General features: G+C 33.5%; 2 protein-coding genes across 5 annotated transcripts in view; one reads left to right on the top strand and one right to left on the bottom strand.

Annotated features, from left to right (window-relative positions):
- Positions 1-1,386: 1,386 nt before the first annotated feature.
- LOC111044552 (protein DPCD) lies at positions 1,387-8,526 on the bottom strand. The gene is made up of 4 exons (XM_022329731.2): positions 8,200-8,526; positions 5,577-5,779; positions 4,053-4,289; positions 1,387-2,774 (listed from the first exon to the last, which is right to left on the bottom strand). The coding sequence occupies exons 1-4, from the start codon at positions 8,258-8,260 to the stop codon at positions 2,670-2,672; spliced, it is 606 nt and encodes a 201-aa protein (XP_022185423.2). The 5' UTR covers positions 8,261-8,526; the 3' UTR covers positions 1,387-2,669.
- A 169-nt stretch (positions 8,527-8,695) lies between these two features.
- The window catches only part of LOC111044543, a 106,612-nt gene continuing 98,821 nt past the window's right edge, over positions 8,696-16,486 (top strand). For 3 of the 4 annotated variants that reach the window (XM_039427205.1, XM_022329720.2, XM_039427203.1), the window contains exons 1-2: positions 8,696-8,852; positions 13,451-14,466. In XM_039427205.1, the coding sequence (XP_039283139.1) occupies positions 13,574-14,466 (893 nt within the window). In that variant the 5' untranslated portion in view covers positions 8,696-8,852; positions 13,451-13,573. The remainder of the gene's footprint in view (positions 8,853-13,450; positions 14,467-16,486) is intronic. The other variant, XM_039427204.1, reaches the window with a different exon arrangement.

The following is a 16,486-nucleotide window of genomic DNA, read 5'->3' as shown; positions in this document are numbered from 1 at the left end:
TGAACAAACACCCGTTAAATTTTAATCATTATTAATTTCACGAGAATCAATCAGAGAAGGCTTTTCTAAATGGTTCTCATGGAATTAATCACGTGCCGGTCCAAGTCTTGAAACAATGCTCGGCGACGGAGTGAGTGACCGCTCGCACGGCCGACATTGTGACCTTGTTGCCCGGCTGGTTGCGCGTCCTGGCTGCCCGGCTGGTTGCGCGTCCTGGCTGCCCGGCTGGTTGCGCGTCCTGGCTGCCCTTTGCAACGTATTTATTGTAAAAAAACCGTTGCAATTTTCTCTTTCATTGATATATTGATTTTGTATTATTACTCTGGCTAACATGATTTTTTAAATGATGGGTCCACCATTTGTAATAACCTTGTATTTTAAATTAGTATTTTTATAGTTGAGAGTATTCAAGATGAAGCAGACTCTATTTAGCGTGAAGCCATTGACGACTCGAGATTACTGATCATTGACGTGAATACTGAACTTGTGCGGTCATTTTCAACATAAATTTAAATATTTTACGCACAAAATTGCATTGCACATCAATTTTCTATCGAGTACGCTATAAGTCGTGTTTTTGGATGTAAATAAGGATTTATTAATTAGTACGAGCAGGTGTCACCCGTGCTCCGTAAAGGTCTGTTCAAAGTACAAATAGATAAATTTAATTTTATAGTGCCATGCTAATTAATTAAAAGTATCAACAACTGTAATCATTTGCAATAGAAAAACGATTTGATTGGACTTTTTTCTCTTACGTAAACTTTGTATCACAAATCATAATAAATTTTTTCAATTTTAAAAATAATTGAGCAGGTGTTACACGTGCTCCGCAAGGGTTTGTTAAAAGCACAATAATATTGAATTTAGTTTTATAGATGTATGCTGATAGAAAACATATTAAAAACAACTGTAATAATTTACAAAAGATGGGTCTATAACCATCATTGTTGAATCAAGAATTTTTATGTAAAATTTCAAGTTAATTATTAGTTCAGACGTGATGATGCGTCAAACGTGTATTTCGTATCCCATACATGTTCAAGCCAATTCCTTCCTTCATAATATATTATAGATAATATTCAATAATGTTATGATTTGAGTAATAATATCTATACTGCTAGAGTATCTATAATATTGACGTAATATCGATTGCGGAAATTTAAAGAAAGGATACTAAATAACTTATTGTCGAAACTAATGGTACTTCTCCAATATTATTAAAAATGCAATAAAACATTCATAAGAATATGGCATTATTAATCTATCAAAGAGAAAATAGGCTTTTGCTTGATAAAGAGAAATTATTTTCATATTTCAATTGAATGATTATTTTAAATAGAGAGGGCCAATTTCAGTAATAAAAATGAAATGAAAATAATACCCTTACTTCTTAAAAACAACTTTTACTCATTTAAAAAAAACAACAAATTTATTAAAATTATTAAAACGATGAAAAATTAATTGAGTATTAGCATAGCCACCTCTAATGTATTAGAGGTGGCTATGGTATTAGCACGGAAACATACAGTGCTTTTCTACTCTGTGGTATTAGCCTATATCAAAGTAATATTTTTCTTATTCTTTAGTGCAATCATTAACAGCATACATGTGTGAAAATGGAATGACACTACAAATACATAGTTCAAAGCGGAGGTAACAAAATTGATTGAAGTTTTCGCCCACTTGAACGGACAGTAATAATAATTGTTCGATATTTTGCAGAATTTAGCGCTGTCCGTTCAAACTTGTAGTGTTTACAATACATGATTCGCTAGAATTTCTGAGAAGATGCAAGGAATCAGATGATTGGTTGGAATCAATCAGGAACACCTTTTGGTCGGGTGGTAAATACTACAAGTAAATCGTATTTGACCTTATCTTTTATCGAAAGAAAAAAAAACATAATGTGTTTTATAATAGCATCTATTGAGAAAACTTATAGAAACCAGCTACAAAAGAAAATGAAGTAATCAGTGGAAATGATCAATCTAAACGGTAACATTAAAATTGAAACAGTTTTGATTTAAATTTAAAATATAATAATTTGATCAAACTAGTTGCTATATAAACTGTGCTAATTACATGTTGATGGATATCTTCTCGTAGTTTCTGAATGAAGTTGGAGTTTTGTTTTGATAATATATTATGTTAATCGATAACGAGAGATAGAAGCTGTTTTGCTAACATAGATTTCTAATAGACCTAATACCTTTTTGGTTTTTAGAGTCTTGCATCTATTCAATTCATAATGATCTTGAAAAGTCGGTGATAAATAATAATAATAATACCTACTCTTCACAAGTGATAATAAATAATTGTCAGCATAAAAATCATTAGTTAGAATTATGAGTAAACATTTTTTGGCAGAAATACCAAGTTGGTCAGGTTTCACAAATTGTGATAATTCATGTTATGATTGCACCATGATTTTAAAATGATAATTATGAGAATGTGTAAATGAATAATTATTAATTCATGAATTCAAAAAATATGTCTAAATATATATATATATATATAATATATATATATATATATATATATATATATATCTTTTATGTGCTTTTAGGAATGAAGGCTAATTTAATGTGCAATACAATAATAATCTAGTTATGTTTCTGGTAAAAAAATCATCAGATTGTTATAACTAAGACGAGAATGTATTGAAGTTAGCTTGGATTGCATTCTAGGTCACCATCTTTCAAATCTTTAACATTTTTGAGTTCTTCGATGACCTTCTTCTCCATTTGCAGGACGGCTTCAGGTTTCTTGTACTGGAAGAAAAGAATATTTATGTTTAATAACAACCTACTTGAATTTTATGAGGTAGAACTAAAAGAAATAAATAGCAAAAAAATAAATAAAATACATTACAAAAATAAAATACAATTATTTTTGGTACACTCAAATGATAAGTGTACTTATTTTTGATTGACAACACGTCTATATTAGATCATTCATACTGGTACCTATAGAAGCCGAATTTCCCTTTCCACTAATGTCCTGACTGTTGAATATGACATGGATTGTTTACATGGTAAATTGCTGTGAAATATATTCTTTTAAGGAATTTCTATTTTTGTAAAAGGTTACAGAAGATTGCCATAATGCAGAACAGGTCGTTGCAATAAAAATGAAAATTTGTTATAAGTGATAGTGAAGTAATGCATTCATTCCAATCACATGGTCAATATTAAAAAGTTATAAGATATAAAAATTAGTACAGAAAGTCTTGTTTGAAAGAATTTGAAATATATCCAAAATTACAACTTGATAATACTATCCATCGTTTTAGTCAATGACAATAATTAATCAAAATATTAAATCTCTAAAAAATGTCACTTTCAAATAAATAATAAATTCTTCAAATGAATAATAAAATGGTTTAAGTATTAAATAATACAGCACAAAATGTAACCTATAATGTTACTGTTCATAAAATTTGGGAGTATTGGGTTAAGCCTGTTACCATAACCACCTCTAATACAAGGCCCCGGCCTACGATATTGCAACGTCGCAGCGTAGGCCTAGAATCTAATACATGATTGGTGAAAAAGATCAGCTGGTATTTTTAAAAATCTTTTTCACCAATCATGTATTAGATTGATTGTAGTAGATTCTAGGCCTACACTGCGACTTTGCGATATCGTAGGCCGGGGCCTTGTATTAGAGGTGGCTATGCTGATACTCTATCCCAGTCATTGCTTATAAAAAAAAGTAAAAGTTGCTTATGACTTTGCCATATAGCCATATGATTTGTAATTGTATTGATAAATGAAATAAATAAATGAATGTAGGATATGAGATTGTAGCGATGGTAATTCTATTTTGACGTATGATGTTATCATCATATGAAAGTAATCATGTGATTAATTCAAAAAGCAACATCGTTAATTGAATAAATAATCAAGTTAGTTTTTACGAGAAAAGCTCAATGTATAAATCAAGAAAATGTGAATGTGTGAAACTAATCCTACATGATTGATGAATAAATAAATATCCTTGACATTTAGTAGACATTTAAGAAATTACAGAAATATAGAGCTTCTTACTGTTATGATGAGCGTGTTAAATTTATGACTAAAATCGACCAGACTCTGATCCGGAACCATTCCAACTCTATCCAGCTCAGGAACCGGGATCTTCTTGTAGTATTTCTTGTTGGTTGTCCTCACAACCAAGCACCTCTCGTTGGAATCAGCTGTAACTGAATAGGTTTCAGGAGGATATGGCAAGTTTCGAATACGCCACTCCAGACTCGTTTTTGTTATTCTCTTCACCAGATATGGCTGTAAATTATAAATTATTTCAATAATAATGAATAATTGTAGTAATAATCTATAAAGTCAAGCTTTCAGTCATTCAAGTCTTGGTAGTTCATTATTAATCTATTAAAAAAAGGTTAATTCATTTATTTCGTGTTGTCATTTTCTGGTCAAGAGCAATATCTAAGAGTAGATTAAAGTTCTAACTGGGCACTCTAGACATCACAAAGAACGTAGAAAATATTCATTCATTTATTGTACAATCCTATTGATGGAATCGAATGAATACTGAAATAGAACCGACATTGATCTCCAGCAGAACCGGTTCACAAAATTCAGCAGGTCGCCGGCCTATTCTGGGGCACGTCTTTGCTAGAAGTCTGAAAAACTACCTAACCGTGAGGCCCTACTATACACTGGCAGAGAACATAGATGACCACACATACCAGCACTGTAGACCGTGAATCCCCATTGATTGGGAAGAAATCTGACAATTCCAGGTCAAAGACCATGGAGAAGACTACAATTAACAAGTAAAGCTGCGTTTTCGTTTGTGCGTAAATGCCGTCGTCGACCACGACAGGGCGAGGATCTCAGAATGGGAAGATTTCAAGTTGTCTAAATAACCTAAAATATTATTTTCAATTATGCTTCAATGAGGGAGGTTGAGTTTATACTTTTTTATACTTTCAAATGGCAATATGTTTATACTATTAAAAATGTTTTGATTCTTGAATAATAAACAAAAATAATGAAAAGTTATTTGATCAGCTGTTTTAGCACACTAGAAATTTGGACAATATGAATGTCAACAATGCTTGTCACCGTCGACTGCGGAAGTTTACGCACAAACGAAAATGCACCTCAAGTAACAGAGATTGATAGTTTATACAAGAACGGGTAGGCCTACCTAATAACTTTTTAAAGGCGATTTTATTCAATCAAATAAATTGAAATTTATTATTTTTCATAGTTCCATTACATTCAATTATCATTTTCAAACATAAAGCTTTCTATTATAATATAATTTAATATATTATTTATAAAAATTATATTTTTAAAAATTATGCAACTTGACGCTTTACGTGAGTTGATCAGCAGTTTGGTAGGTAAGCTGGCATTTCTTATTATTTTTTGTATGTGTTTTGGTTATGCCTGCTTTTGATTTAATTTATCTTGACTTTTGTTTCGTCAGCAGTCTTTCTTGTTTTGTGTTTTTCTTGACGTGTCCCTGGGGGTTTTATAACAAACTAATGGACTTGCCATTATAACTAGTACAATATTGAGGAGTTTGTAGCTTGCAATACTCACACAATTGCTACTCTCCTTCAACCCAATGGAGTCGACATTGTTAAACTGGTGCTCAGGATCGCCAACCTCAACTTCCCATTCACCAGGCTTTCGGATGTCGGTTTTTCGGCGCCATGCCCTTCGCAGGAGAATGTTGGTGTCCACACTGTACTCTTCAGCCATTTCATGACCATTGGAAAATTTGTAATGCACTTTTCGTTTTCCTGAAATGATTAAAAAACAAATACAAACCATAAATATTCAAAAATTGACATTAGATACAAGTGAAGATAGTACGTGCAATGTTAATTAAGATGTAAATATTCAAAATAGCTACTGGTACATTGAATATATTTTCAAAATGTTGTTTTATTACATCTAAAATACATTGCGAGACAACATTTTTGGCAACGGTTCACGTATCAAGAGAGGAGTGTCTCAAAAACAGCTCCTACTTTGAAAAAAATGAGACCCAAACATTTAGTTACCGGCCTATCTCCATCGTTACAATTATTGTTAAGATTCTGGCAGCAATAATGATGAGGCAGCTAACTGAATACTTGGAGGTTAATGGGTATCATGAAGCATGGTTTCCTAAAGGGTAGATCCACTACCATTGCCTTGCTGTAATTGACAGAATCCATTCATCATGCCTTTGAGAATCGTGAAACAGTGTACTGATATTGTGGAACCTCACAAAGACATCTAACTGCGTGCCACATCGTGTCTTGTTGAGAAATTTTCTATATATGGTGTACATGGAACGTGTTGGATATTGGAGAGTTATCTGGAGAACCGGCGTCACGTTGTTAGTATGATGGGTACTAAATCAAAGAAGAAAGCAGTGTCACAAGGATCACTACAGCGTTCAGTGCTTCAGTACTACTGGGTCACCTATTGTTCCTCATTATAAATGACCTCGGTTTGGATGGTTCGTGTTTGCTGTTGACACCACACTAGTTGGTCGTGGAAATGGACCTCACGAATTCAACAAAAGCAAAGCCCATCTGCCCATACCTTTTTTAGGAGACAAAAGAATGATGACAGGCCTACTGTTGCTAATTGAAGGTTAAACACAAGAGCTGATGTGTAATCTTGATAGAGCCGTCAAAATGTTGCACCAGTTAATCTCCTGGGCTTCATTGTTGATAAAAAGCTAAGCTGCTAGCAGCATACAAACAAAGTATGCACAAAACTATCTGTAGCAATATACGAATTTAGAGAAATGAGAAACAACTCAGCATTCAGCTCCTGTTAATGCTGTACCACTCACTCAACCTACATACAGTCAATGGACAATATTATCTTGGCATCACTCCTGTATATCAAGACTAATCAGGAGTAGGCCTATATCAAGACATACAGCTGAGTTTAGTGTTTAGTATTATTTAGAAATTTATATTTATTTTTTCTTAAATAACTTAATATTATATAGTTTCAAGTAGTAATTGAGTGATATATTTTTAGTTTAGCCTATTTATTAATTTAAGCCATTTAGAATCAAAAATTAAAGTTTCCTTGTTTATTTTGGACTGAAATTGTATGTGAAAAACTAACCTTATCTTGAACTGTCATCTTATATGGAAGAAAAATAGCACAAGGATTGCCTTATTAATTTATATACCTTTAAACTTTACTAAACCGAATATGTACAAGAAACAGGATTTATAATTTACTGACATGTTTCAAAACTGGATTTACCCTATCTTTCTAGAATAAATCTAACTTTATTCAATAACTTGGTACAAACTTTATTTCTTCCTCTTATTTAACTTCGCTTTAAACCCTCTTACATGTGTTAAAACATTCTTCCCATAACTTATTACTTATTGTTTCTGAAGGGACGGATTCAAGGATCCAAAGAACCCCACACGTCAACCAAAGCCTATTGTGTTCCCAAGTAGTATGTTAGTTAGGCAAACCAATACCTGTGTTAGTCCTCGTGACCTACGTGAGTTCCACTCCTGGCCTTCTTTGAAGGTCCTTCCGATGAGGAAGGGGTGGCCAAGTGACCCGGCCACCCTTGTCTCAGCCTCTTGACCTACATTTGTGCCTGGAGGTTCACCTATCTTTGGTCTCTTGGGTTTTTCTTTTGCCTCTCCGAAACTGCCCTGATGGGGCAGATCCCGTGGGTTTGAAGGTAAGACAACGTCTAAAGTTGCCTTGGGGTCCCATTTAGTCGCCTCCTACGACAAGCAGGGATACTGTAGGTGAATTTTGGTTTTAAACACATTCTTGAATACGATGTTCGACTCAAAGCTCTCCCAACCCACAAGGGGCGTTCCCGTAACTTAGTTCGGCTAAAGATAACATGGGATATTTTTTCCTTATCTAGTGTAGCCTACCTAGGCTGGATTGATAAATTGATATTAAATCAACAAATTTTATTGAATAGGCTAACACAAAAAATATTGAAACCAATATAAGGATATAATATAGAGATAGATATATATTTTAGACATAGAAAGAAAATAAAATGAATCCATCAAAGTTTTATTGATAAAAATAATAGTCAACACCTAACCACTAGGGTGTTTGAATTTAGAAGGAAGAAGGTGAGTTTCAATTAACTGCAGGCTTTATAACATAACATTAAAAGCATTTATTAATCAAATCTAACATTATATTATATTTCAAAACATACCATTCTGTATAATGCCTGTTTTCTCTGCTCTTCTGATAGATCCCAACCAATCTTCTGCCATTGCTTAAAATTGAAGTTTGTTACATTAATTATTAATGATTCAATAATAACTGAAATAAAAATTAATTCAAATGAAGATGAATCAAAATAGATAAATTATTTTTATTTGTGGTATTCTATTTTGTGGTATTATGAATAACCGGCAATGTTTCTAAAATATTATTTTAAACGACATAACCACACTTTTCTCCGTTTTTGTTTTCGTTTTGTGACTAGTCTCGTGTTGCTATGTATTGATTGCGCATGTGCGTATGCGCAACTCTACGCAAATAATTATTATTTTCTCCATTTCATACAATTGCAGATATTCACATCTAATCAATAGAGTTATATAATCATCATGAATGGAAAAATTGTGTCTTGTTTTATCATTTTTTCCTTATTATGAAAGATTTTAATAAGATTTTTGGCTATTGAAGTCTAGCTCAAAAGTTGAAACAGATTCAGTAGGCAGTGAAATACAAACAATTTTTGGATCGACTTCATCTTCGACATTTTGACTGTATTTTATTGATAAACAGTTCTTCAAGTTTATTCTTATTAATCTACTTTTTATTTTTCATGATGAAAAGTAAAAATTCGATACCGGAAAGGTAATTATCTCTATTAATTGCATTCAATAACGGAATATATAGCTTATTGTGATCTGTCTGCTACCGTAACCTATAATTCATTACGGTATTGCATTTGTGGATTTTCTCCTAACTTATTGATTACTATTCTATTAATAACTACAGTACTATTGTAATTCAATTTAGTTCAATTATTTACTCCAATTTTAGAGTGTTAATCATTAATTTTATTTTCAACTTTGTTTGGCATAACGCCTAACATAAAGCATAAGCCACTATACAGTATACGTATAGCATAAAGTTAACTTAGTGTGTTTGAAAAAATTATTAAGAACGTTAATAAAATGAAGTGTTTCATTACAGAAAATGTTATAATGAACTTATAAATAGTATAAACCAACAATTTAATTTACTTGGAAATTGTAAATATTACCTAGATATTTTTATATTACATCTTTATGCCTAATGATGCAACCCTACTAAGCCCAATGTTGCACCATCCTTATATACCTTAAATTTATCAAAGCACCTCCTCCCTCACTAATTTTAAAATGCCAGTAAGCTACTTTGCTATTTAGGAATATGGCTGCTTGGGTGTTGCGTTACTATTTTTAAAGATTCTCGTGTAGGCCTATATACTGTAGCAATCTCTACAAGATTGTTATTGTAATCTAATTAGGCTACTTTTCAGCATCACCATCGGGTATGAGAACTTGTCAAGCTTTTCAGCGTTGCCATGTCGCTCCCGAAATTTTGTGGTCGCGTTGCTTACCTTAGCATTTTGTAAAAAGTTGATTTTTATCAGATTTACCTATTGATGTTTAATAAGGTAACAGATGTAGGCCTATGCTTTAGAAATACTGTGCTAAATGTCTTGGTGAGTGATTCCCAATCTGAGTAAAAATGTAGTTTCTCTAAATATATATTTAGGCTATTGGAGAAGAATGGGTAGCATTAAGGGCTTTTGAAAAAAGGTAAAATAGCTATAATTTTTTTTATTTTAATTCTCACTCGAATTAAAGATTACAGACTGGAAACCAATATGTTATATAGGTTAATTCTTTCATTTGAATAATCAAGCTCTTGGCATCCATTAAACATTTTGTTGTTTTCCAATTGTTTTAGCTTGATTGTAAAACTGCCAAAAAGTGAATTTTTGCAGTATAGTACTGTATATTTGTATATTTTGCAGTTTTTATATTTTCTATACTGATAATATGATGAAAAAATTGGTATTAGGATTGTGCGTTGGTAATGAAAAAGGTAGGCTAATTTCAAGAGATGGATTAAAAATTCCTAGGCAGCCGGGGATCGATGCCTCAATTACATGAAATTGGTTTATTTATTTATAGACAAGTAGCTTATTTACTTCTTCAATCCTCACCAGCTGCGATCCAGGACTGCGGGAGTTGGTCTGCGTAAATATTTTGTCGGATGGGGTATCTGACATCAAACCAGAATCTATTCCGCTCATCTACAGCATAAAGTAAATGTAGCATAAGAGGATATGCATGGTATAGGTCGTTTATGCTCCAAGTTTTAAGGTGGTTAATTCAAGCCGATTACTGTTTTAGTCGGGTTATACAGCACGAAAAATAACTAGTAACTACTAGGACTATCGGCTAGAGTTAACATCGAAAATTGGAACATAAACGCCCTATACCATGCGATATCTTCTTGTGCTATCTTTTCTCTATGCCCACTGCGACTGCAAATTTCAAATATAATTAATAATTTCCCAGTAGAAATTGAAAATGAAGGATTGATGTGATAACCCTTGAAATCAAACGACGAATCGATGGCCCAAATCTGTCCGATGATGCTTGTTATTTGTACCTGCAGTCAATGAGCGATGACAGATTTTGATTTCAAAATGTGATTCAATACACAAGTTCATTCAATTTATTGGTTAATGATACATTAATAAAAACTAATAGCCTAAAAATGTTTATCAATCAAAATCAATTAATTACAAGTAAAATTTGGCCAAGACATATGAATAACAATGTGTATAGATGTTGGTTTATCATTTCACTGTTATTCACCATATTACAAGTTATCATATCAATCATATTTCATAAGTATCATATCAATGCTATTTCAAATTGATTTTTTTTAATTTCAGGATCGAAAAATAACTATGAGCCCTATTAAAGAGTTCTCATAAATATATGTTTCATTTCAGTCTATTTTACAATTTTTAAAAATTAAAAAAATATTTTGAGCTACAATATGAAACATTCGAACTCATTTTTCTAATACATTGAAATTTATTTACAAGTTAATATTATGTTTACTAAAAACTATAAAACATTTTGAAACGTTATTCAAATTTACATTTACACTGAATATCCATTTGATAATGTTGATGACAAAGAGCTGTTCAAGTGTTCAGCAAAGAGTCCCTCATATTGAAAAATTAAGTGAATTTTTTCTGTTTTCAAATGACTATCATTCTGCCTGACTTTTAATAACAATTATATTAATTTTATTATTTTGTTACTCATCCGAGATAAAATTTATATGGTTGATGCAAGAGTTTTCGAAACCTATTATTTTTTTAGTATTTCTTTTTTCTCAAGTTAAAAGTGAGTGTTTTGAAACAATTTTATCTTTAACCTGTATCCAACATGCAACTAATCTATTATTATAACTCACTATAAAAATAAGTAGATAGTGTTATTATCCGCAATTTGGTTTTTCATGTTGGTCGGTTTCGATGCTAAAGGTCCTTTTAGGCGAGAGCGATTGAGTCTGGGAGACAAAGTCTCCCACGGCCAATAATGACGGGTACTCAGTCACTGCCAATGTTCTCGCTCCCTCCTGAGTATCTCTTTCTCGTTCTTTCTCCGTGCAACTTATTGGCTGTTATAATTATATGAAACAAATTAATCTCGTTTTTGTTTCGTATTGCAGATTTTCTTGAAACTGAAGAATTTGTCGGATAATATTACATTTCCGTAAACTGAACCATAATTTTTCGTGAGAACTTAATAAAGTGTTTATTTATCATCAATATTGAGAATATTAATTAGATGAATGTTGTTAAATTACCCACATCGTATTTGTAAATATAGACTCATTCATTCATATAAGAAAGTCTAGAATATTTTTGAATAAAGTAATATTTCCCTTTTTGTGTAGTTGAGAAGTTGATATTGTGGTAATTATTCATATTAAATGAAAAAGACTAAGAAATTGTCAAAAAACACATATTTATTGATACTTAGAAAGACCGGTTTTCGATTGACAATAGTCTAATAACCGAAACCGGTCTTTCTAAGTATCAATAAATCAGTGGTTCTTCACAATTTCTTAGTCTTTTTCATTTAAAGTAATATTTACCACTTTCATATCATCTCTGTTGTTCAAGTAAACTTGTTTACCATTCGAATGGTAAAGCCACTGATATCGACTTTGAACTATAATTTCAGTTGGATTCCTAAATGGAACATAAAAATGAATATTCAGATGTATCACTGAATAAGATATTATAGAACATTGAAGATCCCAGAAATACACCAAACTACGTAGAAACATGCCTAATCTAATACTTGTAAAATTGCTAGTTCTGTGAACTCTAATAGAAGCACTAACAGAATAGTTGAAAGACTTACGATCCCTATTAATAAATACAGTATCTTAAATTGTTGGTGTTACCTGCGAATTCGGTTTGGTACCAATTATTTGCCAGAATTTAAGTTTTGAGTAGAAAACATAATACCGTTCAAATTGTTTGCTCAATATCAATTTTAAGAATCAGCTACACGGGCACATAAGTTATGGTGTGCTATGTTCTTGAAAGTATTGTCAATTATAACTTAGTAGATGGTAGATGGAGACGATACAAGACGATGGAACCAAACGAAACTGACTCAAGTCAAGAACGGGAATGGGAGTGAGAAGGTGGTGACTACTGTATCTGCCTTGTCACTCTGGCGGCGCATGCACATAGGGTTCATTTTTGGTTTTTCATGGGGCACTCAACGTCTTTCGACTGCCATACAGCCCAATCTCCAGTCAGTCTTTTCAGACACTTTGTTTGCCAGTTTCGGTGTCCTGCTCGAGAAACAGACGAGGAGACTTTTTCAGTCGCCAAGAACTGTTTCTGACGGCTAATAAGGTTCAAATTCGTTTTATTGTAATAACATTACAAAAAATGAATAACTAAGTCAAATACAAACTAGTAAAGTGAATAACAGTATTGAATAAACAAATATAATATAATAAATTCATCAACAATTCGTTCTTATTGTATGGAGATATGTCAACAAGTAAAGCTTTCAGATTTTTCTCAGAACAAACAATGTCACAATTTCTTGGAACATTTGATAACTTATTGAAGCCCCTAATGGGTTCTATTAACCTATTTAAAGTGTAAGAATAATAACACTGATTAACTCGTAGTGCTGAAGCATACCTAGTATAATCATCTCACTCCATCTAACTCAATACATTCTGGGCCCCGGACGCTTAGTCGGCCGACTCAGTCGCTCTCGGCTAATAGGGCTATCATGGTATGAACAGCTTGATGCAATTCATTTATCTAGATTGAGAACTGATGATATGATGATACCCCTTACTTCAAGTGAGCAACTATTCCTGTACTCGATTTCTAGGAAGTGAAGGGCTGTAACTACAAGGAGATTGGCTCTCCACCCTTGCAGCATTTATCATCCATCGCACTACAAAGAGGACCTGCAGTGCCATTACTCTACAAAAATCGAGGCTAGGCACTTATAATGGAGAAAGATACTAAGGAAGCTAAAAGCAACACACCATCAACAGAGCTTTTACCAAAGCCACTTGAAACAGCCGAATTGACTAATCCATGTGATGGTCCTTCAAATTCTTCAAAATCAATTTCGAAACCAGCGCTTTTGCCAGATCCACCACAAGCTCAATTATTATCTAAACAAAGTAAGGGTCCTATCAAACCACTGATGGAACTATCTGTTCAGCCCCCAGCTTCTCTCATGGCAAAGAGCTCACCCCAAACAGCTCAATTGTCAGAACCAGGTAAAGGTCATATCAGACCACTCATGAAATTATCTGTTCAGCCACCAGTTTCTCTCCAGCCAAATTTTAGACCGCCAATTTTACCAAATCCACCATTATTAGGACTTTTGCCTCTACCAATCCTTCCACCCTCAATACTCCCATTATTGGGACTCTTACCTCAACCATTAAAAACTGTTTTGCCAAATCCTAGTATAGGACATTTGAAGCCTCTCATTGACCTCTCTGTAAAGCAACCAGCTGCTTCACAGTCACAGTGGAGACCGGCAAATGTTCCAAAACCAGCTGAATTGCCAAAACAAAGTGCACCTATTAAGCCACTCATGGAACTGTCCATTGAGGTACCAGCTGCTTTCCAATCAAAGTTGAAAGCGACCTCTGAGACCAACAAGCCACCATTTGAAGCTCAGCCTCCAACAGATTCTGGTAATACGCATCCCAGTTGGAAGTCTTCCTTTGAAGACTTGAAACCAACAGACAGACCACTTTCAAATTCCTCCTCAGAGATTTCCTCTTCACCAGAAGACATGCCTGGCAAATGGAGCTACAATAATCGAGGAGCTAAGCAGCGCAACATTCCTGGTGGCACACGGTACTGGGCCAGAAAGACAATAAGGTGAGAACCTCAATTCAACTCATTTCAAACTAATTTTCGGAGTGTTAGAAAAATGAGTTTGATTTGTGGTAAATGGTAAACGTTTCTAAAATTAGAAAAAAATTCCTTGCAGAGGGGACATTTTTACAACTTCCCCAGTGAGAATTGATGAACTCAGTACCCACCATATCCTATCTCTACAATACCAAATTCCTTTTCCACCCATACTGCCATACTACATAAATATATCAACTTGGACTTTTCCTTGCAGGGGGGACACTTTTACAACTTCCCCAGTGAGCATTGATGACCTCAGTAACCACCTCATCCCATCTCTACAATACCCAATTACCCATACTGCCATACTACATACATATATCAACTGGGACTTTTCCTTCCAGATGGGACATTTTTAAAACCTCTCCAGCGAGCATTGATGACTTCAGCACCCATCATATCCTATCTCTGCAATACCCAATTACCCTTATTCACACATACTGCATAAATATATCAACTGGGACTTTTCCTTCCAGATGGGACATTTTTAAAACCTCTCCAGCGAGTATTGATGACCTCAGCACCCATCATATCCTATCTGTGCAATACCCAATTACCCTTATTTACACATACTGCATAAATATATCAACTGGGACTTTTCCTTCCAGATTGGACATTTTTAAAACTCCAGCGAGCATTGATGACCTCAGCACCCACCATATCCTATCTCTGCAATACCCAATTACACTTATTTACCCATACTGCCATACTACATAATCATAATATCTCTGCAATACCCAATTACCCCTTATTTATCCATACTGCCATACTACATAAATATATCAACTGGGACTTTTCCTTCCATATGGGACATTTGTAAAACTTCTCCAGCGAACATTGATGACCTCAGTATCCACCATATCCTATTTCTGCAATACCCAATTACCCTTATTTACCCATACTGCCATACTACATAATCCTTTCTCTGCAATACCCAATTACCCTTATTACCTTATTACCTACACTTCCATATTATATAAATATATCAACTGGGACTTTTCCTTCTAGATGGGACATTTTTAAAACTTCTCCAGCGAGTATTGATGACCTCAGTACCACCCACCATATCCTATCTCTGCAATACCCAATTACCCTCATTTACTCTTACTTCCCATATGACATGAATATATCAACTTGAAAGACGATATTAATCTAAAATTGAATCCTTCCATTAAGATATTCCAACTAGTGATGTGGATCGGGAATATTTCCGAGGCCAAGAAATTTTGGGAATTTAAGGAAATTTATGGCAACTTACGGGAATTTATAAAATTGTTTTTAAAAATGATTGAAATTGATCAATCCCACTCATATTTTACATCAATCTAATCAATAAATCATCATTCTAATTGATATTGAGCAAGCTCAGCCACATTTTACATTGATATAATCAATAAATCATCATTCTTCAAACCTGTTTTTGCTTATTCCCTCACTGTCTTTTAAATACTCGAAAAGTCCAGTCAATGGAAGATTATAGAGGGAAAATTTTGGAACACAATTTTTGACCCCGTAGCTCTTTTAAGGGTAGTAAGGGGGTAAACATATCAAAAGTCCTCACTCCTACCCTCTGTGCTAAGGTAGTGGGCGTGGTTTGAAAGTGTCATATTCTGTTTTTTTGCATATATCTCGAACAATATCCACCTTTCGGAAATTTTTGTCGAACACAATCATAATATTAAAGCTCACAAATTATCCTACAAGTTTCATTTCCAACATTTTTCCATATCTCTCATAGTTTTCTAGGTATGAGCTCTCCAAGGTATCACATTTTGAAGAAAACCCCTTCCGACTCCGATTTTTTTCAACTTTTTGGCCTTATAACTTTTTAATGATTCATTGAAAAATTCCGTGTCAATCATGGGTTCATAGAGCATTATATTCTCTTCAATTTCATCTATGGTCTCATTATTTTACGCATCTCCCAACGATTGTTGCAGCCGTTATAGTGTTGAGTGTGAAATCTTCAGTTTAACAACAATAG

Source organism: Nilaparvata lugens, chromosome 4 (assembly GCF_014356525.2).
Source record: "Nilaparvata lugens isolate BPH chromosome 4, ASM1435652v1, whole genome shotgun sequence".
Lineage (NCBI taxonomy): Eukaryota > Metazoa > Arthropoda > Insecta > Hemiptera > Delphacidae > Nilaparvata > Nilaparvata lugens.
The sequence above is the reverse complement of the archived record's forward strand: the minus strand, read 5'-3'. Positions and strand labels throughout refer to the sequence as shown.